We start from the raw sequence: 23,155 nt of genomic DNA on the forward strand, positions 1-23,155 counted from the left end.
GTTTTCTCTGACTTAAAAGTATAAATGGCAAAGAAATGCTGTGCTATGATTTTGAACTCCTTTTCCCTGGTTTTATTTTATTTTATTTTTTATTTTTTTTTTATTTTTTTTTTTTTTTTGAGACGGAGTCTCGCTCTATCGCCCAGGCTGGAGTGCAGTGGCTGGATCTCAGCTCACTGCAAGCTCCGCCTCCCGGGTTTACGCCATTCTCCTGCCTCAGCCTCCCGAGTAGCTGGGACTACAGGCGCCCGCCACCTCGCCCGGCTAGTTTTTTTGTATTTTTTTTAGTAGAGACGGGGTTTCACCGTGTTAGCCAGGATGGTCTCGATCTCCTGACCTCGTGATCCGCCCGTCTCGGCCTCCCAAAGTGCTGGGATTACAGGCTTGAGCCACCGCGCCCGGCCTATTTTATTTTTTTTTTTTGAGACGGAGTTTCACTGTTGTTGCCCAGACTGGAGTATATCAGAATAACATCAGTTTACTGCAACCTCCAACTCCCGGGTTCAAGTGATTCTCCTACCTCAGCCTCCCAAGTAGCTGGGATTGTAGGCGCCCACCACTGTGCCTGGCTAATTTTTGTATTTTCAGTAGAGACAGGGTTTCACCATGTTGCCCAGGCTGGTCTTGAGCTCCTGACCTCAAGTGATCCTCCCACCTCGGCCTCCTGAAGTGCTGGGATTACAGGTGTGAGCCACTGGGCCCAGCCTCCCTGATTTTATTGGGTCCAACTGCTAATTTCAAAACCTTTTTTTAATAGTATTTTGCTTTATTCCTGTTTCTGCTGTGGCTATACTTAACTCTCTATTTTAGTGTGAGAGCCTAGCTTCTAATATAATATCTCTTTAGTCAAGTGAAAGGTCTATAGTTAAAAACCATTTATCTTTATAACCTACCGACCCTGAATCAGGAAGAGATAGAACATCTGAGCAGTTCGATTGATCCTTTGCTTTGCTCTGCTATGCTGTGCTCTGCTTTCCTTTCCTTTTTTGTTTTCCTTTTCCTTTTCTTTCCCCTCCTTTCCCTTTCCTCTTCCCCTTCCCCTTCTTTTCTTTTCCCTTTCTCCTCTTTCTTTCTTTTCTTTCTTCTTTCGAGACAGAGTTTCACTCTTTTGCCCAAGCTGAGTGCAGTGATGTAGTCTTAGCTCACTGCAACCTCTGCCTCCTGGTTTCAAGTGATTTCCTGCCTCAGCCTCCAGAGTAGCTAGGATTATAGCTGCCCGCCACCATGTGCAGCTAATATTTGTATTTTTAGTAGAAACAGGGTTTCGCCATGTTGCCCAGGCTGGTCTTGAACTCCTGACCTCAGGTGATCCACCCAGTTCGCCTCCTGATTAGCTGTGACCACAGGGATGCACCACCATGCCCGGCTAATTTTTATATTTTTTGTAGAGATGAGTTTTTGCCGTGTTGCCTGGCCAGGCCAGTCTCAGACTCCTGAGCTGAAGTTTTTGGCCTGCCTTGGCCTCCCAAATTGTTGGGATTATAGATGTAAGCCACCTTGCCCAGCCTTAAATGATTTTCAGTAAGGTATAAAAATTACTTGAGGGTAGGGTGGTGTGGGGCACACATAAAAAAACTAAAAAAAGAAAAGTATTTGGTCGGGAGAAGACAATCTCTGCAACAAAGGATGCTGGCAAACTGGATATCCACATACAAAAGAGTGAAGTTACACCATTTACAAAGATTAACCCAACATGGATAAAATACCTAAGTGTAAGATCCAAAAATGTACAACTCTCAGAAGAAAACACAGAGGAAAAGCTTCGTAACATTGGTTTTGGCGATGATTTCTCAGATAGAACATAAAAGAGTGTAAGCAACAAAAGCCAAAATAGACAAATGGTACTCTATCAAACTGGAAACCTTCTGCACAGCAAAAGACAAGTGAAAAGGCAACCTATAAGAATAGGAGAAAATATATGCCAGTCATATTTGATAAGAAGTTAATAGCCAGAATATAAAGAATCCTGCAATTCAACAGCAACAACAAAATAATAACCCATTTTAAAAAAGAGCAAAGAAAATGGGTGCAGTAGCTTATTGCCTGTAATCCCAGCACTTTGGGAGGCAGAGAAGTGAGAATTGCTTGAGGCCAGGCTGGTCTCAAACAGGTTACAGCGAACTGTGATCATGCCACTTCATTCCTCCCTGGGTGAGAGAGGGAGACCCTGTCTCTGAAAACAAAAAACAAGAAAATATTGGCAAAGGACTCGAATTGACATTTCTCCAAAGGTATACAAATGACCAAGAAGTACATGAAAAGATGCCCAACATCACTAATCATTAGAGAAATGCAAATCAAACCACAATGAGGTACCATACCCATTGGGATGGTTACTAGAAAAAAAAATGGCCAGACGCGGTGGCTCATGCCTATAATCCCAATACTTTGGGAGGCCAAGGCACGTGGATCACTTGAGCCCAGTCTGGCCAACATGGCAAAACCCCGTCTCTACTAAAAGTACAAAAATTAGCCAGGTGTGGTGGCGGGCGCCTGTAGTCTCAGCTACTTGGGAGGCTGAGGTACGAGACTCACTTGAACCTGGGAGGCAGAGGTTGCAGTGAAGTAAGAGTGTGCCACTGCACTCCAGCCTGGGTGACAGAGCGAGACATAGTCTAATAAGAAATTAACATGTGTCTGCCAATGTGGAGAAATTGGAACCTTTGTGCGCCATTGGCAGGAATGTATAACAGTGCAGCCACTGTGGAAGACAGTATGGTGATTCCCGTAAGAGTTAAAAAGAGAATTACTGTCTGATCCAGCAGCTCCGCTTCTGGGTATATATACAAAATTGAAAGCAGGATCTCAAGCATTTGTATACCCATGTTCATAGCAACACTATTCACAACAGCCAGTGGGTAAAAGTCGCCCAAATGTTCATTGATAAGTGAATGGGTAAACAATGTGATATATACATGCAATAAAACACTATTCAGCCTACAGAGAAGATTAACATGTCCCGCACAAGGATAACACACAAATTCATTAAGTGTTCCGTATTTTTTATTTTAAAAATTAAAAAATACATATTATTCAGCCTCAGGAAGCAAATTCTGATATATGCTACAACATGGATGAACCTTGAGGACACACTAAGTGAAGTAAGCCAGTCACAAAAAGACAAATAGTATATCGTAGTGTATCTGGGATAAGTCAACTTCATAGAAACAAAGTAGAGTGGTATTTGCCAGGGGATCCAGGAAGCAGGAAATGGAGAGCAGCATCTACCTATCACATCCTCGTCACTGTGTTTAGGTATAAGGCATACAAAATGAATAGGATACAGCACTTGAACTCTGGTGTTAATATTAGAAGTGGTACACTACCACTCTTGTAGTCATCTTCACACTGATATTCCTGATACTTCATTTTCCAAGCATTTGTTTCTAGTAAATAGGTAGTAGCTGTTCTTTATTATTATATAGTACAGTAACCCTTTAAGACCTACATAAGGCTTGGTTCGTACCACTGGACTGTAACTTAAGTTAGTGATTCCTAGCTTAAGTGTGAAAATTAGATTGGAAATAATTGATATACTGTGGTAATTTAAATAAATGTGATCTGACTTTAGAACCAGATACTGAGTTAGTCAGTGTAGGAATGACTCCTTGCTCTTAGGCTTATGGGGCAAAACTCACTTTATGACACATGCAGAATAATTCCAAGGCAACATAGTTACCATTATTCACTATTTATGTGTCAGGTGGCTTTCTGGTCTTATATATGAAGCGTTTTTACTTTAACTGGTTACTTTAATTGGTTATGTTTTACAGGAAGGCTGAAGTTACATTGGATGGAGTTTGGCCAACAGATAAAACATCTCGTTGTTTAATAAAGAGCCCAGATCGCCTTGCTGATATCAACTATGAAGGAAGATTGGAAGCAGTTTCAAGGAAACAGGGAGCTCAATTCAAAGAATACCGGCCTGAAACTGGTTCTTGGGTGTTTAAGGTATAGTCATTTAACCCAGTTCAGACTTTTATAAACTATATTTGGGGTAATAAAACATTTATGTTGGAAGAGATCCTTTCCTAAATTCTATTGATTGATTGATGGGGGTCTTGCTTTGTTGCTCAGGCTGGAGTACAATGGTAGGATCATAGCTCCCTGCAGCCTCAAACTCCTGGGCTAAAGCAATCCTTCTGCCTCAGCCTCCCAAGTAGCTGGGACTACAGGCATGAACTACCACGCCTGGCTACTTTTTAAAAATTTTTGTAAAGATGGGATTTCTCAGTGTTGACAAGGCTGATCTCCAACTTCTGGGATCAAGCAATCTTCCCTCCTTGGCCTCCCAGAAGTACTGTGATTACAGGTGTAAGCCACTGCACCCAGCCAAATTCTCTGTATTTTTTTAAATTTGGAAAGGGATGTACAGATATATTATGTTTCGCTCCAAGCTACAAACCTAGTTAAAATTCAGCAGTAATGAGCTCTTATAAACTCTGTGAACTCATGATTGAAGTCCTCTACCCACCTCTTATGAGGATTTATAAATACATTTCTAAGGTGTAGTTTTTTTCTTTTTTTTTTTTTTTTTTTTTTTTTTTTTGAGACGGAGTCTCGCTCTGTCGCCCAGGCTAGAGTGCTGTGGCCGGATCTCAGCTCACTGCAAGCTCCGCCTCCCGGGTTCACGCCATTCTCCTGCCTCAGCCTCCCGAGTAGCTGGGACTACAGGCGCCCACCACCTCGCCCGGCTAATTTTTTATATTTTTTAGTAGAGACGGGGTTTCACCGTGTTAGCCAGGATGGTCTCGATCTCCTGACCTCGTGATCCGCCCGTCTCGGCCTCCCAAAGTGCTGGGATTACAGGCTTGAGCCACCGCGCCCGGCCAGGTGTAGTTTTTCTAATGTTTGTTATCATTAGGGACTTCAGTAATTCATCAGGCAGTTTTCTATTGGATCAACTCTTCCTATGTAATTGTCATTCTTACTTTTAAAGATTTTTGGATATGAAGAGGTTGACTGTCCTTAGTAGTTTAACCCAATGATTTCCTCCCATTCTAGGCTGGTTGAATTTAACTTGTTAAAGGCCCTTGTGTAGATAGAGGTAACAGGCAATATATGTCTGTGAAAATCGTAAGTCTTTGTATTAAGTTTCCTATATTAATGATTACAGTTTAAGTGACATTTTAATGTATATTATGTAATATTTATTAATTTACTAGTGTGAGCAACTAGTACATACATCAGACGTCTTCTAAATCTTACATAAAAGTGTGATAGGTGACATATTTTGCTTCACATACTTTGATATTTCTCCCTTTTTCTTTCGTTTTTCTTAAGGTAATGCTGCGAGATTGCAAAGGCAGGTATTGTGAAAGCATAATGTTTAAGTTGATTTTGTGGGGTTCCTCTCTTCCTTAGGTCTCCCATTTTTCTAAATACGGCCTTCAGGATTCTGATGAAGAGGAGGAGGAGCATCCATCTAAAACTAGTACAAAGAAGTTGAAGACTGCTCCTTTGCCTCCTGCAGGCCAGACTACCCCCTTGCAGATGGCTCTTAATGGCAAACCTGCACCTCCACCTCAGGTAGAGAAAGGACAGTGAATTTGAATGGAATCCGGGATACCGAAGTTGAAAGCAAGTCATTCAGCTAATACAAAGCTGTTTTATGACCCTTGGAACTTTGAAGAGTACAAACATTGGCAATCATGTTGAAACAAGTACAAGGGAGGGCATGAGGTCATGCAGGCGTCTGTCTTTTTACTTGAGAGATTTAAAGAATTATCTTGCTGTTTGGATTATTCCTCTACACATTGTCATTTTTAAACCCTTCATTCTCTCATTTGGATTTGCTGAATTCTCTGCTCAGTGATTAACTTAAGATTTGCTCATGTGGGTTCATGCACAGTAAATTCTGCTTTTATGGAATACCTGATGTGCAGTTTAATCTTTTTCTTTACCTCCATGTTTTTTAAAAGTTAAATTAGCTTTCTGAAAGGGTTTTTAATCTCCATTTTTTTCAAGTTGTTTGCGTATACTTGGGTAACCTTGTTATTTGTATTTTAATAGTACATAATCTTTATGAAAAATAGTTTTGGAATGTAAATGAATTATTTGGCTTGGGGAGATTAGGGCCTACATTATTTATCACAATTACTATATCATTGATACGGGATTTCTTTGTAAAGCATCCTCTACCTCTCAGCTGCTGAAAGCTAGACCTTTGGGATTTTCCATGCTATAATTCTTATGGCTGCTGAAATGTGTGGTTTTTATGATTTATTAAATAATCTCTTGGGAGGCATTTCTGGAGAATGTGTGTATGTACATGTTTGCGCGTACAGGGTGAGGGGAGGGTATGATAAATGTGGGAAACTGGAAATATATTGACCTCTGTGTTTATAATCTTTGTAGCATTTAGAATGCCCCTAAGAAATCTCCATTGACAAATGAAATGCTATAAGTAGACTTGGTTTTCCAGTTATCTATATTCATTTTGTCTCATATGCTTTGTATCATCTCCTTCTTTCCTAATTTTTTATAATCTTACATATATATATTTCTTATAAATATATATGTGTATTTCTGAGGGAAAGAGTCAGATGGCCTTATTTTCTGTAATAAAAGTAATATGTAGGATCTTAAAGATACCTCTTTACAGTTGGCCCACCTGAAAAAGAAAAGCTTCATTTATGGACAGACAGGAAAATGTTTGTAATGTTGGCAATCAGTGGTTTCCAGGTTCTTTTTTTTTTTTTTTTTTTGAGACGGAGTCTGGCTCTGTCGCCCAGGCTGGAGTGCAGTGGCCGGATCTCAGCTCACTGCAAGCTCCGCTTTCCGGGTTTACGCCATTCTCCTGCCTCAGCCTCCCAAGTAGCTGGGACTACAGGTGCCTGCCACCTCGCCTGGCTAGTTTTTTGTATTTTTTAGTAGAGACGGGGTTTCACTGTGTTAGCCAGGATGATCTCGATCTCCTGACCTTGTGATCCTCCTGTCTTGGCCTCCCAAAGTGCTGGGATTACAGGCTTGAGCCACAGCGCCCGGCCAGTTTCCAGGTTCTTTAATTACCAGAATAGAAATAGTAGAAAAGTAACTATAAACTCCTATATTGACACTTGTGTATATGAGAGCTCTTTGAAAAATTGAGCATCCAAAAATATCAGATCATGGTTCTATCAAAAAGAGGTAGTAAGGATTTAAAATGGGCAAGTAGCTTTTTTTTTTCCTTCACTTTTTTTTTTCCTTCAGAAAGAGTCTCACTCTGTCGCCCAGGCTGGAGTGCACTGAAGCAATCTCGGCTCACTGTGGCCTCTGCCTCCCAGGTTCAAGCAGTCTCATTCCTCAGCCTCCCAAGCATCTGGGACTACAGGGCCGCACCACCAAGCTCATTTAATTTTTTGTGTTTTTAGTAGAGAGTGGATTTTGCCATGTTGGCCTCAACTCATGTTGTCTTGAACTCCTGGCCTCAAGTGATCCTCCCACCTTGGCCTCCCAAAGTGCTGGGATTATAAGCGTGAATTACCACACCTAGCCTGAAATGGGCAAGTAGCTTGGACTGAGGAAGTGGAAATGGGCTTTGACCTTTTGGTTGGGAAGAGCAGAAATGAGAGAAATGGATGGAGGTATTTAGATATCCAGACTTTAGGTTTTGTTTACTTGTATTATTTTCGAAGGCCTTGAGCTTGGTATGTTGGAGCAGAAATGTAGGACTCTAGAGAATTCTTTCATATTTATTGCTCACTGACCCAAGTGAGGCAGATGGGAAATGCCAGTGGGTTTGTTATTAGCACCAAAGACCCTGCATTTTACTTGGCATGGGGAAACTACTTGTGCCATTTGAGTAAACTGGAAACAGCAGTCTTCTCATCTCTATTTCAAGATGACCGCATACTGTCACCCCTTAAAGAAGTTGATTGCACAGCTTCATCTTATTTTTTTCATGTGGGAGAAAGGCCTGTTTCTTTAGGTATTTAGGAAGATGTGTATTTTTCTTTAATGGTCACATTTATTCCATTACCTTTTATATAATATCGTCAGTCCCTGTTTCCAGTTGGTTCTTAAGCCTCACTTTTGCTCTTAAAAAAAGCAAGTAAGTCTAAGCAACCAGAAAACATAAAGGTAACTAAATTTTCATGTGATCTTCTCTCCTGTACCTTTTAGGTTAGAGAAAATGTTGGTTGGCAGATAAACCTTAGTCACACAGATGAATTAAGGTAGTTGCAGAGTGTTTTGTTCTGTGGTTAGAACATTAGTTTCAAAATCATGGTCTGGGATCCAATTTCCACCTGGCTGCATCAATGCCCTGGTAAGCTTGACTTAGATTCCACAGATTTGGCATGGGGCTCAGGCATATTTATATTGTAGTGCTTCTCCCCAGGTGGTTGAAATGTGCAATCAGGTTTCAAAACTGTGTTGAAAGACCTCAGGCCTTTGGCACTCGGATACTACATGTAGGTTTTTACCTCAGCCTTCTAACTGAAGAGTGACTTGTGTTCAGTAACATCAAGGCAGGCTAATTGGCTTGCTCAGGAACAGTATTGTTAACTAAGTGAATCCATTCAAATAAGTTAATAACTTTTTTTTTCCCTGAGGCAAAGTTTTCCTATGTTCCTCAGGCTGGTTGAACTCTTGGGGATCAAGCAATCCTTCCCACCTCAGCCTCCCAACTAGCTGGGACTGCAGGTGCATGCCATCATGCCAGCTAATTTATTTATTTATTTTTTTAGAGACAGGATCTTGCTATGTTGCCCAGGCTGGTCTCGGATTCTTGGCCAAATGAGTATCCTGCCTTGGCCTCCCAATATGATGGGATTATAGACCCGGAGCCACAGTGCCCTGCCTAAATAAGTTTTAAACTTTTTTAAAGGAAAAAATGATTATATTTTGTGGAGAGGGTGTCTCAGTATGTTGCCTGTGCTGGTCTTGAACTTCTAGGCTCAAGTGATCTGCCTCAGCCTTGCAAAGTGCTGGGATTACAAGTATAAGCCACCACGTCCAGCCGGAAACATTCTTTACAGTTAGAAAACAAGTTCTTTTTGAGACAGGCAACAATAGTAGTTATATTGGATCAAACTGTTTACCTGAGAGGACAGTATGAATTATTTAAATACGTGTTTGACCTTGAACTTCCCATTCACTGTTGAATGAGGGTGTCTTGATATATCTTACTTTTCCTACTGAATTAAGCAATGCTGTATCTTTAGGTATTGGCAGCCTTGTTTGAATGAGGAACAGTCTTTTGAGATATCTCAAGTCATGAAAGGTTTCAGTTTTGAAACCTTACCCTCCATATATTTAGAGAATCATTTTACATATATAATCTGTGCAGTTAGTATTTGTAATGGGCCATGCCATTATTTGGAAATAAATATGATGCTGCCTTCAAGAGATTAACTGTAGGAAAGGGAGAGTTAAAATGGTGTCCTAGTTGACTGCTTCTTCCTATACATGCCTGCCTTTTCCATAGACCTCCCAGTAGGCTTTCTCTTCCCTTTCCTCAGTTACCTCTGAGCCATCTTTTTTTTTTTTTTTTTTTTTAAGTACACTTTTCTTTTCAGGACTGGCCTAAAAAGGGTACCTGATCTGCCAAGATATCCAGGAAAATAAGTACATAGACAGCTTTGGGGAGTTTGTTGCAATTACTTAGATATCCTTTAACAAAATTTACCTAGAAGGTATTCTAGGCACTTAACCATAGTTTCATAGTAATTCCCTTCCCCCTTGTCCACTTATTAGATATCTTGTAGCTTTGAAGTCTGTTTGTGTGAATAGAGTAAATAAAAACTTGATCTTTAGCATTCTTCATAAACATACTATAAGTCCCTTAGGTCTCTAATCTAGTTATTTAATGAAATCCTCTCATTTTATCTGAAACAGTGTTCACGGTAAGCATCTCTTGATATTAGCAGTATTTGGTGAATAGTGTAGTAAATTGGAACCACTCTTCCCCTCCCCATTTTTTCTTTCCTCCTACTCCTCTTCTTATCTTTTTATAGTTTGCTGCTTTCTCTACCATGTGCCAAGCACTGCATTAGGTAGTAGAAATAAGTAAGTAAGTGTTGAACTTAGTGATGTGCTAGACACAAGAAACAGTAAGCCATAAACCATTTTATCAAGCCTTCACAATCTGTTGAGCCAAATATATATATACTTACGAAGTAGGCGTTTTCCCACAGTTCTTAAAATTTATTTATTTTTTATATATATATGTTTTGAGACAGAGTCTCACCTTGTTGCCCAGGCTGGAGTGCAGTGGCATGATCTTGGCTCACTGCAACCTCCACCTGCTGGCTTCAAGCAGTTTTCCTGCCTCAGCCTCCCGAGTAGCAGGGATTACAGGCATGCACCACCATGCCCAGCTAATTTTTGTATTTTGAGTAGAGATGGGGTTTCACCACGTTGGCCAGGCTTGTCTCGAACTCCTGACCTCAGTTGATCTACCTGCTCTGGCCTCCCAAAGTGCTAGGACTACAGACGTGAGCCACCACACCCAGCCTATTTTGTTTATTTATTTATTTTTTTTTTTGAGATGAAGTTTCACTCTCATCCAGGCTGAAGTGCAATGGCACAATCTCGGCTCACTGCAGCCTCTACCTCTCAGGTTCAAGCAATTCTTCTGCCTCAGCCTCCTAAGTAAGTGGAAGTACAAGCAAGCACCTGCCACCACACCTGGCTAATTTTTGTATTTTTAGTAGAGACAGGGTTTCTTCATGTTGGCCAGGCTGGTCTCGAACTCCTGACCTCAGGCGATCCACTCACCTCAGCCTCCCAAAGTGCTGGGATTACAGGCATGAGCCACCGTGCCCAGCCACTGTTCTTAAAGTTTAAATGGGAGCCCTGGGTTTTGTCACCAGGGCTTTTCCTCCTTCGGGATTTTTTTTTTTTTTTTTTTTTTGAGACAGAGTCTCGTTCTGTTGCCCAGGCTGGAGTGCAGTGGCACAGTCTTTGCTCGTTACAACCTCTGCTGCCTCCTGAGTAGCTGGAATTACAGGCATGTACTACTACATCAGCTAATTTTTGTATTTTTAGTAGAGACGGTTTCACCACCATGTTGGCCAGACTGGTCTTGAACTCCTGACCTCAAGTGATCTGCCCATCTTGGCCTCCCAGAGTGCTGAGATTATAAGCTTGAGCCATCACACCCGGTCTAGAATTTTTTTTGGTTTGAAAATATTTCAAATATTGGCTTAGTCATTTGCTAACATTTTAGGATATAGGTAGTTGAATTTGTATTGTACCAATTAATTTGCAGTGTGTGTCAGCTTTGAGTGTTTACCCTTTTAAATCATAGACTGTCATAGTTGTCTTTGAAACTGCTTACTAAATGTAAATATAACTCTTGACATTTTTAAACTTAAAGGGATTCTTCCCAGATTAAAATTGTTCCTAATATTATTACTTTGTTTTTTGGAAGAGTAGATAGTGCCCGTGTCTTACGTGGTACTGCACAAGTAGAGCCCAGCTAACCTTAGGATTCAGTAACCCAAAAGTTAAGTTCCAGACCCAAGATTGTGTTGACTAGAAATTTATTTCTAAATGTTTTTAAGAAAAAGCAAAGTTACTGGCAACTTTGATGTTTGTACCTTTTGTTCTCTTTTTCCAGTGGCTTCTGGCTACAAGGCAGTGTTAGGAAAAGGTGACCCTGTGTAAATCAGAAAATTGTAGTTGCTAGCTAGATCAAGTAAAGCATAATCTTTGTCTCTGAAGACCACCATTTGTTTCACTATGGGTGCTGGTTTAGGTCCCAGACACCAGGTCATAATATTAGAATGGGATGATTACATGAATCCTTATTTGGATCAGAGTACTTTTATAAGGGTTATTTTGGGGTAATTGATTTTAAATCACTCTAGCAAATCTGCTACCTTACCTCACCATAGAATGGGCCAAATCTAATAATTGCTATATCATATTCTGAATAAAGTAAATCTGATTTAGAATCTCTTTGTCTGTTTGGTGTAATTTAATGCTGCTTTCCTGATCTTTCTGCTGTCTACAGAGCCAGAGCCCAGAGGTGGAGCAGTTAGGGAGGGTTGTGGAACTGGACAGTGACATGGTAGATATCACCCAGGAGCCAATTTTGGATACCATGTTAGAAGAGAGCATGCCTGAGGATCAGGAACCTGTGTCTGCCTCGACACATATTGCATCTTCACTGGGAATTAATCCACATGTCTTACAGGTGACGTCCTAACCCACCTTTTTTACGACAGAAAGCCAAACTAATATTGTATCTCCATTGCATAGGATCAGGTCTCTTCCTTGGTTATTAAGACCATTGAGTGCTCACTGTAATGGGGAAAAAAAATACAAGAATATGGCCAATGTCTGGGCCTCATTCTCTTATTCAAGGAGAGAAGGCTATATTGAGAACTAGTAGATAGGGCTTCTGGTGTTAACTGCATTAGAATCCAGAGTCCTAGTTCCAATCCCAATTTTGTTGTGTTTTGTTTTTGAGACAGTTTCTTCGCTCTGTCACCCAGGCTGGAGTGGAGTGGTGCAATATCGGTTTACTGCAACCTCCACCTCCTGAGTTCAAGTGATTCCCCTGCCCCAGCCTCCCGAGTAGCTGAGATTGCAGGCATGTACCACCACCATACCTGACTAATTTTTTTTTTTTTTTGTATTTTTAGTAGAGACGGGGTTTCACCATGTTGGTCAGTCTGGTCTCAAACTCCTGACCTCAGGTGATCTGACCACGTTGGCCTTCCAGAGTGCTAGGATTACAGGCATGAGCCACTGAGCCCCGCCCCAATCTCAATTTTGTAACTATTACTTTGTGACTTTAGGCAAGTCATTTAACATCTGTGGGTACTGATTTTTCTCTGTAAAATATTTGTCTACATCACAGGGTACTTTTAAGACTCTGTATGTGCTCTACAAAATTTAAAAATTTTAATACCTGGTAGCACAGGTTTATTAAACTATGTCTTTACTTCCCTTTATCCCAGTGTCTTTTGGCATATTATGTGTTTAACCTTCGGCTTATGTTTGACTTTAAAATTATTTTATCAGCAAACATAATAGCTGCTGTGTGCCAGGCTCTGGTGAGATGCTATAGATAGAAGTATTATATGAATTCTGCCTTTCAAGCACATACAGTGTAATGGGGTCCATCCATCACACAGATATACTAGCTCTGTACACAGCCTTGAGGAGGAGCAATATTTTTGGTTGTTGTAAACTGCATTTTTTTGGTATTGCCTTTTGATTCTGGGAAGCACATTCATGCTATAGATATTGCCTTTTTAGATCATGAAAGCATCATTGCTTACTGATGAAGAAGATGTAGATATGGCACTGGATCAACGCTTCAGTCGCCTTCCTTCCAAAGCAGATAATTCTCAAGAAATCTGTTCTCCCAGACTCCCCATTTCAGCATCCCACTCATCGAAAACTCGTTCACTAGGTACAGTATAAAAGGTGCTATTTTACAAGAAAGATATACAGTCATCAAATCCTGCTTTTCACTTTTCTTCTTCTCATCCAAGTGGACTTCTCTAGCAAATACCTGCCAGACAGCTATACCTGTGACATAAGGATGCTAAGAGAAATTGTACTCATAAGTATTCGTTAAGAGTAGCCAGGTTTTTTGTTTTTAGAGACAGGGTCTCTCTCTCTCTCTGTTGCACAGACTGAGTGCGCAGTTATGCAGTTGTGCTCACTACAGCCTTGAACTCTTGGGCTCAAGCGGTCTTCCTGTCTCAGCCTCCTGAAGCTTAGGACTATAGGCATATACCACCACTGAACTAATTATTTTTTTAAATGTTTGTAGAGATGGATCTTGCTATCTTGCCCAGGCTGGTCTTGAACTTCTGGCCTCAAGTGATCATCCTGCCTCAGCCTCCCAAAGTGCTGAGATTACAGGTATGCGTCATTGCACCTGGCAGGAGTGGCTGGTTTTTAAGAACTGTAATTACCTCTGTTTGTGCAGATGCAGAAGTGTATGGAGAAAAAAAGCATTTGTGCTTTGTTTAGGTTCATGTTTTTGTTGGCTTATGATTGTGAATTAGATAGTAAGTTCAGACTTCCCAATTTTTATGACGTTACTTAAGAGAGTTCAGCAAGTTGTCCTGCACTGTACTCTTTTTGTGCAGTCCTAACAGCACTGTCCTACTGTCTTATAGGGACAAGTATATGTCCCTATTCTCATAATGCACAGAGCACATCAGATTTTTACATTTTGCTAAACCTTTTTAAATTCTCAGGGAAGTGGTTACATATTTGATTTTAAAGTTTTTTCTTTTCTAGTGGCCTTGTAACTATGTGGGATTGGAAATAAAGTTTTAATATCAGCAAAAAACTTAAGCAGATGTAGTTTCAACATATTTTGAAAGCCAGAGGAACTGGCAGAAAAACATGTGTTTATATTGCCTTAAAAACTAAATATTTTTCAATTCTTTTGAGTTCGCTTATTATCAACTTTGCTTTTTAAAAGTATTTTTAACTTCCCTTTGATATAGAGGAAAGAAAGAAAATATTTTAACCAATAAAGTATCAGACATTCTTAATAACGTTTTCTATAATGGATACTAAATCTGATACTTCAGTAACTCTTAACTCCATGCTTTACACAAAAGCCATGTAAAATTGGGAAACAGGCACTGGTAATAAGAACTGTCCTTCAGCGGGGCACAGTGACTCATGCCTATAATCCTAGTGCTTTAGGAGGCTGAGGAAGGAGTATGACTTGTGGCTAGGATTTGGAGAGCAGCCTGGGCAACATAGCAAGACTTCGTCCGTATGATAGCTAGCTAGCTAGATAAAAATTTAAATGTTAAAAAAAATTGTTTTTAAGAACTGTCCTTCAGAAGGTCACATGTGCAATTGTAAGATACCTAGTGTGTTCTTATTTCATTGACTATAGCTAAGAGTAGAATAGGAATTTGAGTTTTGATCATACTTTTATATGTCCTAAGAAATTGTTGGCCGGGCACGGTGGCTCAAGCCTGTAATCCCAGCACTTTGGGAGGCCGAGACGGGCGGATCACGAGGTCAGGAGATCGAGACCATCCTGGCTAACACGGTGAAACCCCGTCTCTACTAAAAAATACAAAAAACTAGCTGGGCGAGGTGGCGGGCGCCTGTAGTCCCAGCTACTCGGAGGCTGAGGCAGGAGAATGGCATAAACCTGGGAGGCGGAGCTTGCAGTGAGCTGAGAACCGGCCACTGCACTCCAGCCCGGGCGACAGAGCGAGACTCCGTCTCTAAAAAAAAAAAAAAAAAAAAAAAAAAAAAAGGCCGGGCGCAGTGGCTCAAGCCTGTAATCCCAGCACTTTGGGAGGCCGAGACGGGCGGATCACGAGGTCAGGAGATCGAGACCATCCTGGCTAACACCGTGAAACCCCGTCTCTACTAAAAAAAAAAAAATACAAAAAAATTAGCCGGGCGAGATGGCGGGCGCCTGTAGTCCCAGCTACTCGGGAGGCTGAGGCGAGAGAATGGCGTAAACCCCAGAGGCGGAGCTTGCAGTGAGCTGAGATCCGGCCACTGCACTCCAGCCTGGGCGACAGAGCGAGACTCCGTCTCAACAAAAAAAAAAAAAAAAAGAAACTGTTACCTTTAGGATTCTGATAAGGGCGTGAGCAGTGGTGCGAGACTTACCTTGGCTTATCTCCTAGTCCTGTCACTTTGTGGATTTGGACAAGTTACTTCTCTGAGCTCAGTTTTCTCATGTATACAATAGGAATGATAGTAATGCTAATCATTTAAAAGTTTTTGAGGCCAAGCACAGTGGCTCATGCCTGTAATCCCAGCACTCTGGGAGGCTGAAGCAGGTGGATCACGAGGTCAGGAGTTCAAGACCAGCCTGGCCTAGATGGTGAAACTCAGTCTTCACTAAAAATACAGAAAAATTAGCCAAGTGTGGTGGCGGGTGCCTGTAATCCCAGCTACTCAGGAGGCTGAGGCAGAGAATTGCTTGAACCCAGGAGGCAGAAGTTGCAATGAGCCGAGATCATGCCGCTGCACTCCAGCCAGGGCTACAGGGTGAGATTCTGTCTCCTGAAAAAAAGTTTTTGAAGAGTGAAATGAAATAACATACAAAATGGCTTATACAGAGTCGGCTGCATATTTTTAAACAGTATTAATAGTGTTGTTGCTTTTATTATTGTTGTAGATGTCATCATCATCATTAGAATCTTGTCCTGATTTCCTAGTTCAAAGAGTAATTTTTGCAAAATCTGACTTAGCCTGGTTCTGGTCATCCACATCTGATATAAGTAGTTTGATAAAACGTCAAATGATTTCAGCCTTACTGATTTTTGTTATTGTCCAGGAAACAATAGCTTGTGTTTTGTAATAGTCTTTCTTCCCTTCATTCCCTCTTCATTTCAGTTGGTGGGTTACTACAATCAAAATTTACAAGTGGAGCTTTTCTTTCACCAAGTGCCTCTGTGCAAGAATGTGGTACTCCCAGAACAGCATCTTTAATGAATATCCCATCCACATCCTGTTGGTCTGTTCCTCCACCCCTGACTTCTGTGTTCACAATACCCAGCCCGGCCCCTGAGGTTCCGTTGAAAACAGTGGGTACACGTAGGCAACTAGGCCTAGTCCCTCGTGAAAAGTCTGTCACCTATGGCAAGGGAAAACTCTTGATGGACATGGCCCTATTCATGGGACGCTCATTTCGTGTTGGTTGGGGTCCCAACTGGACTCTTGCTAATAGTGGAGAACAGCTGAATGGCTCTCATGAACTAGAAAATCATCAGATTGCTGATTCTATGGAGTTTGGATTCCTGCCCAATCCAGTAGCTGTTAAATCGTGAGTCACATTTCTTGATGCTTTTTGAGAAAGACAACATGATAGGTGAAAAAAACTATTCATTATCAGGAGGTTAGGGCCCTGCTTTGTCATCTTTCTAGATACAGTCTTAGAGAGTATGTGTATTTTTTTTTTTTTTTTTTTTTTTATGAGACGGAGTTTCGCTCTATTGCCCAGGCTGGAGCGCAGTGGCACAATCTCAGCTCGCTGCAACCTCTGCCTCCCAATCTCAAGCTCTTCTCCTGCCTCAGCCTCCTGTTAAGCTGGGATTACAGGTACATGCCACCACACCCAGCTAATTTTTGTATTTTTAGTAGAGACGCAGTTTCACCATATTGGCCAGGCTGGCCTTGAACTCCTGACCTCAGGTGATCCACCCGCCTTAGCCTCCCAAAGTGCTGGGATTACAGGCGAGAGCCACTGCACCTGGCCCAATTTTAAATAGTAGAAGATAATTGTGTAATTATAAATAAATGATTAATAAGATGACTGTTTTGTACCATCAGATTACGAAGAGTATATAATATTTACCTAATGGCTAAACTTTAGTTGGAAAAGTAACAGACCCAAAGTTAATACTGCAACATTCCTTTGGTTTTCAGCCTTTTTATTGAATTAGCCGTTTTTTTTTCTGAGTTTTTGCTTAAAAATTAGTGATTTCTTCATATACAAATGATATTCTCAACTAAGCACATTTCCTGTGTCTTTCATAAAGTAGGTGTATGAACCGTGGAGAATCCATGTATAAGTATTTGGACATTCTGTATATATATATGTATGTTATAGTCTATTCATATATAGTTATATGTTTCTCTACCTTCCCGATTAACAAGTGCATATATGTGGGTATAGTTCTGCCTATACTTTATATATATAATAAATATATATGCCTTACAGATAATATATAAATTTTTCTGGTAGCTGTCAGGCAGTATGTATACAGTGTCCTGTGGAAAATATGTGACATTTTCATATTTACTTTTTATAATTATAACAAATTATGTCATCTTTACAACAGATTAAATTAAGGTGATCACCTATTATCCTTCATATTTATTTATGTATTTTTGAGACAGTGTCTCACTTGTCACCCAGGCTGGAGTGCAGGTGCATAAGTCTCCACTTCCTGGGCTTAAGTGATCTTCCCACCTTGGCTCCCCAAGTAACTGGGACTACAGGTGCACACCACCATGCTTGACTAATTTTTTGTATTTTTTGTAGGGATGGGGTTTCACCATGTTTCCTGAGCTCAAGTGATTGCCCTACCTTGGCCTCCCAAAGTGCTGAGATTACAGGCGTGAGCCACCCTGCCCAGACTATCCTTCATTTTTAAAGTTGACTTTGGAAACATAAAAAACAACAATGTCTCTTGAACCTCATAATTAAGAATGTTGATCCTAAACTTAGTTATTCTAGGTTAAGCATTATCTTATGAATTTTGAAGGTTATTAATATCAGTCTTGAAAATTGGATCAACGGACCAGGTACAGTGGCTCACGCCTGTCATCCCAGCACTTTGGGAGACCAAGGTTAGGGCAGGGTAGACCAAGGTAGATCACTTGAGGTCAGGAGTTCGAGACCAGCCTGGCCAACATGGTGAAACCCCGTCTCTACTAAAATTACAAAAAGTAGCTGGGCGTGATGGTGCACATTTGTAATCCCAGCTACTCGGGAGGCTGAGGCAGGAGAATCGCTTGAAGCCAGGAGGCAGAGGTTGCAGTAGCCGAGATCATGTCACTGCATTCTAGCCTCAGTGACAGTGTGAGACTCCATCTCAAAAAAAATAAATAAATAAATGGAACAAGCCCAGCTTAGCTATATATATGCTCATTGTAATTTAGAATCAGTTCTTTAGTATCTATAAGCTTAGCCTTATGACTTTTGATACCCAAGTATAATTTGAGAAACAGGTATCTCACAATAACTTTTGACCCTTGAGTTTTACCCAGTTGGAAATCTGTTAGGATTTGCATGCTTGTTATAACCTGGCCTAAGAAGCCTTTGTGTTCTGAATGCATTAATCAGATTTTTTCCCCAGTATATAGCAGATAAGTTCAGTATAGTTTAAGGAACAAAATTTCTTTAAAACCACAGTGAAATGTTTGCATTCTGTTTGTAACCATAAAAAGAAACAGTGGTTTGGTTGAAGTGAAATCTTATCTTCTGTCTTAGGTTCATTTTCTATTCTATTCTTCATTTGCTCTTGTAGCCTAACTGAGTCCCCATTCAAAGTTCACTTAGAAAAACTCAGTTTGAGACAAAGGAAGCCAGATGAAGACATGAAATTATATCAGACACCTCTGGAGCTCAAATTAAAACACAGCACTGTCCATGTGGATGAACTGTGCCCTCTCATTGTCCCCAATCCGGGAGTTGCTGTCATTCATGACTATGCAGATTGGGTTAAAGAAACATCAGGAGACTTACCAGAAGCACAAAGTGAGTATACATCATGTATTTAATCTTTGATGTCTCAGTAATAGGGGTGGTAGTGTACACGGGAGTTCTTGATAACAGTCTAGTAGGTAAATGCCTGTGCTTGTCATTTTCTGAGGCTGAGTTTAAACAGATTCCCAAGCAAGAAGAAATTGTCACTATATTCTTGTCACTTTGTTCTTTTACTCATTAATGTACAAATTCTTCCACCAGGAATTGTAGCCAGTCAAATCCTTGGATTTATAAAATTGCATTTCTTACCCAATCCAGAGAACATAGGGAGAGAGATACAGTCCTTCTTGTTTTTCTTTTCTTTTTTTTTTTTTTTTGTTTGAGACAGAGTCTCACTCTGTCACTGTAGCTGGGACAACAGGCACGCGCCACCACGCCCAGCTGATTTTTGTTTTCTTAGTAGAGATGAGGTTTCACCATGTTGGCCAGGATTGTCTCCATCTCTTGACCTCATGATCTGCCCGCCTTGGCCTCCCAAAGTGCTGGGATTACAGGCATGAGCGCCCGGCCCCTTCTTGCTTTTCTAAATCCTATCCATTCTTCCATGTCCAGCTCGAGTACTGTTGGTCTTCTCAACAACTTTGTTGTATTTCCTCTTCTTGGCTTCTCTCATGACTACCTTTCTCCCCTATCATGACCATGTTTTTCTGAATCAATACTTTGATAAAGGGGTTCTCTAATTTGTTAATATTTCAAACAATAGAAAAATCATTCTGTTAATATTTTAAACAGTAGAAAAATCATTTTGTTTTGCACATCACCTTTATTGAAAATGGGCTGTTTTAGAATGTCCTGTGCCACACATTTTGGGATTTGTTTATGTTCCTTCAGTTCTTTGTATTTACTTAATCGTCTCATTGTCTTTTCAAATGTGTAAGTTATTTTACCAGTGCATACTTGTAAGTGGCTTAAATGATAAACAGTGCTTTTGTAGATTGATTTTTATAGATAGAATTCGATCAAAGTAGACATCATCTGAGATGACATTAGCCATAATTAGGCTTGGGGAACCTATTTAACGGTTACATAAGTACCACAGAAACATGATGTGAGCAAGCATTTATTTATACCATATACTTCTGGAAATTGTAAGATGAAGCTGAGTGAGGTAGAGACAGATTCAGGGTAATCAACTTGAGTGGTTGTTTGAGATGTTTATTAATTTATGTATTTTTAACATCACAGTTAGAAGGATGCCCTCTGCGAAGTTGTTGTAAGGCTTTGTCTCATAACATTGTTTTTCTCTTCCTGCCTTAGTTGTGAAGCACTGGAGCCTGACATGGACACTATGTGAAGCCCTATGGGGCCACCTGAAGGAGCTTGACAGCCAGCTAAATGAACCCTGTGAATATATTCAAATTCTAGAGCGAAGAAGAGCTTTCTCCCGCTGGCTATCCTGTACTGCCACACCTCAGATTGAAGAGGAAGTCTCCTTAACCCATAAAAGCAGCCCTGTGGAGGCTGTATTCAGCTACCTTACAGGCAAAAGGATCAGTGAGGCCTGCTCTCTGGCCCAGCAGTCAGGTGGGGAAGGATTATGGTCCTTCTCTGCTGCCCTGTTGCCTTCCTACTCATTTCCTCCTTCCCTTCCCCCCTGATTGTGCCTTTCCCTTTGACTGCTCGTCTATGAGTGTTAATTGTGGACTTCCCAGGAAGATTGCTGGTTCCTGTGGAATATGTAATGTAACATAAAATTTAAATGTTAATCAAGTAAACAATGTTTAAGGTCCTAAACAGAGAATTAGAAGACATACTTCAGCTGGGCACAGTGGCTCATGCCTGTAATTCCAGCACTGTGGGAGGCCAAGTGGAGTGGATCACACCCACCTATTCCTGTAGAATAGGAAGCATGACAGTTTTTTGTTTTTGTTTTTTTTTTTTTGAGAGAGTTTCTTGTTGCCCAGGCTAGAGTACAGTGGTGCCATCTCGGCTCACTGCAACCTCCTCCTCCTGGGTTCAAGTGATTATCCTGCTTCAGCCTCCCAAGTAACTGAGATTACAGGTGCCTGCTGTCACGCCTGGCTAATTTTTGTATTTTAGTAGAGACAGGGTTTCACCATGTTGGTCGGCTGGTCTCGAACTCCTGACCTCAGGTGATTCACGTTTGCCTTCCAAAGGGCTGGAATTACAGGTATGAGCCACTGTGCCCAGCCGAACTGTGTCTTCTGATTCATTTTTTTTAGGACCTTAAACATTGTTTACTTGATTAAAATTTAAATTTTGGCCGGGTGCAGTGGCTCATGCCTATAATCCCAGCACTTTGGGAAGCCCAGGCGGGCGGATCACAAGGTCAGGAGATCGAGACCACAGTGAAACCCCGTCTCTACTAAAAATACAAAAAATTAGCTGGGCGTGGTGGCGGGCGCCTGTAGTCCCAGCTACTCAGGAGGCTGAGACAGGAGAATGGTGTGAACCCAGGAGGCGGAGCTTGCAGTGAGCCGAGGTTGCGCCACTGCACTCCAGCCTGGGCAACAGAGCAAGACTCTGTCTCAAAAAATAAATAAATAAATAAAAATAAAATAAAATTTAAATTTTATGTTACATTTGTAGTAAAACTGGAAAACATAGATAAGCTATAAATAAAAATCAACTATAAGCAGTACTCTGAATTGCTCTAAAATATGTTCTGTATCAATTCACTTCATTGAAATAAATACATAGAAGTTGAATTTCTGGATTGAGGTACTCACTGGCTTTTTAAAAGGAATTTGTATGCATATATTTACTTTTTAAAGTTCCGTATCACTAATGAGGCAGTTCAACAGGTGCTTAATGACTGCCTAGATATAAGTCTTTTTTTTGTTGTTTTTTTTGTTTCTTTCTTAAGACAGAGTCTGGGCCGGGCGCAATGGCTCAAGCCTGTAATCCCAGCACTTTGGGAGGCCGAGACGGGCGGATCACGAGGTCAGGAGATCGAGACCATCCTGGCTAACACGGTGAAACCCCGTCTCTACTAAAAATACAAAAACTAGCCGGGCGAGGTGGCGGGCGCCTGTAGTCCCAGCTACTTGGGAGGCTGAGGCAGGAAAATGGCGTAAACCTGGGAGGCGGAGCTTGCAGTGAGCTGAGATCTGGCCACTGCTCTCCAGTCCGGGCGACAGAGCGAGACTCCGCCTCAAAAAAAAAAAAAAAAAAACAGTCTGTCTCTGTGTCACCTGGGCTAGTGGAGTGCAGTGGAATGATCTCAGCTCACTGCAACCTCCACCTCCTCGGTTTAAGCAATTCTTCTGCCTCAGCCTCCTGAGTTGCTGGGATTACAGGTGCCTGCCATCGTGCCCGGCTAGTTTTTTTTTTTTTTTTTTTTTTTTTGGTAGAGACACAGTTTCACCATGTTGGCCAGGCTGGTCTCAAATTCCTGACTTCCAGTGATCCACCCACTTTGGCCTCCTGACTGCTGGGATTACGGGTGTGAGCCACTGTGTCTGGCCATAAGTCTTGATAAGAATACAGGATGGCATAGGCAGCTTAATCTAATATGATTAGATCCTTATTCAAACCTTGATTGTTGGAACCTCGTTTATTCAAAGCCAACTAATTGGAGCCATCGACTGGATTTATTTTGAAGGGTTTGGCCAGTTTGGGGATTATAAAGAACAAATCACAGGAAAAGCCAGAATCAGTAAGATATATAAAGGGCTTCTTGCATTCCACTATCACTACACATTTAACCTTGTATCTTTCTTTTTTTTTTTTGAGACGGAGTCTCCCGGGCTGGAGTGCAGTGGCCGGATCTCAGCTCACTGAGCTCACTGCAAGCTCCGCCTCCCGGGTTTACGCCATTCTCCAGCCTCAGCCTCCTAAGTAGCTGGGACTACAGGCGCCCGCCACTTCGCCCGGCTAGTTTTTTGTATTTTTTAGTAGAGACGAGGTTTCACCGTGTTAGCCAGGATGGTCTCGATCTCCTGACCTCGTGATCCGCCCGTCTTGGCCTCCCAAAGTGCTGGGATTATAGGCTTGAGCCACCGTGCCCGGCCTCTTTTTTTTCTTTTATTTTTATTT

The 23,155-nt window shown here is 41.2% G+C and overlaps 1 protein-coding gene and 1 non-coding gene across 6 annotated transcripts in view; both read left to right on the forward strand.

The window, feature by feature from the left end:
- NUP98 (nucleoporin 98 and 96 precursor) overlaps positions 1-23,155 on the forward strand; it is a 135,793-nt gene that overhangs the window by 87,410 nt on the left and 25,228 nt on the right. For all 5 annotated transcript variants that reach the window (XM_033205666.1, XM_033205667.1, XM_033205665.1 and 2 more), the window contains 7 exons: positions 3,774-3,951; positions 5,365-5,529; positions 11,942-12,124; positions 13,195-13,351; positions 16,279-16,708; positions 18,918-19,147; positions 20,414-20,680. In XM_033205666.1, the coding sequence (XP_033061557.1) occupies positions 3,774-3,951; positions 5,365-5,529; positions 11,942-12,124; positions 13,195-13,351; positions 16,279-16,708; positions 18,918-19,147; positions 20,414-20,680 (1,610 nt within the window). The remainder of the gene's footprint in view (positions 1-3,773; positions 3,952-5,364; positions 5,530-11,941; positions 12,125-13,194; positions 13,352-16,278; positions 16,709-18,917; positions 19,148-20,413; positions 20,681-23,155) is intronic.
- Positions 2,902-3,004, forward strand: LOC117081834. The gene has a single exon (XR_004436311.1). It is a non-coding gene; the product is annotated as a U6 spliceosomal RNA (small nuclear RNA).

The sequence above is a fragment of the Trachypithecus francoisi genome, unplaced genomic scaffold (assembly GCF_009764315.1).
Source record: "Trachypithecus francoisi isolate TF-2019V2 unplaced genomic scaffold, Tfra_2.0 Lachesis_group8, whole genome shotgun sequence".
In the NCBI taxonomy this organism is placed as follows: Eukaryota; Metazoa; Chordata; class Mammalia; order Primates; family Cercopithecidae; genus Trachypithecus; species Trachypithecus francoisi.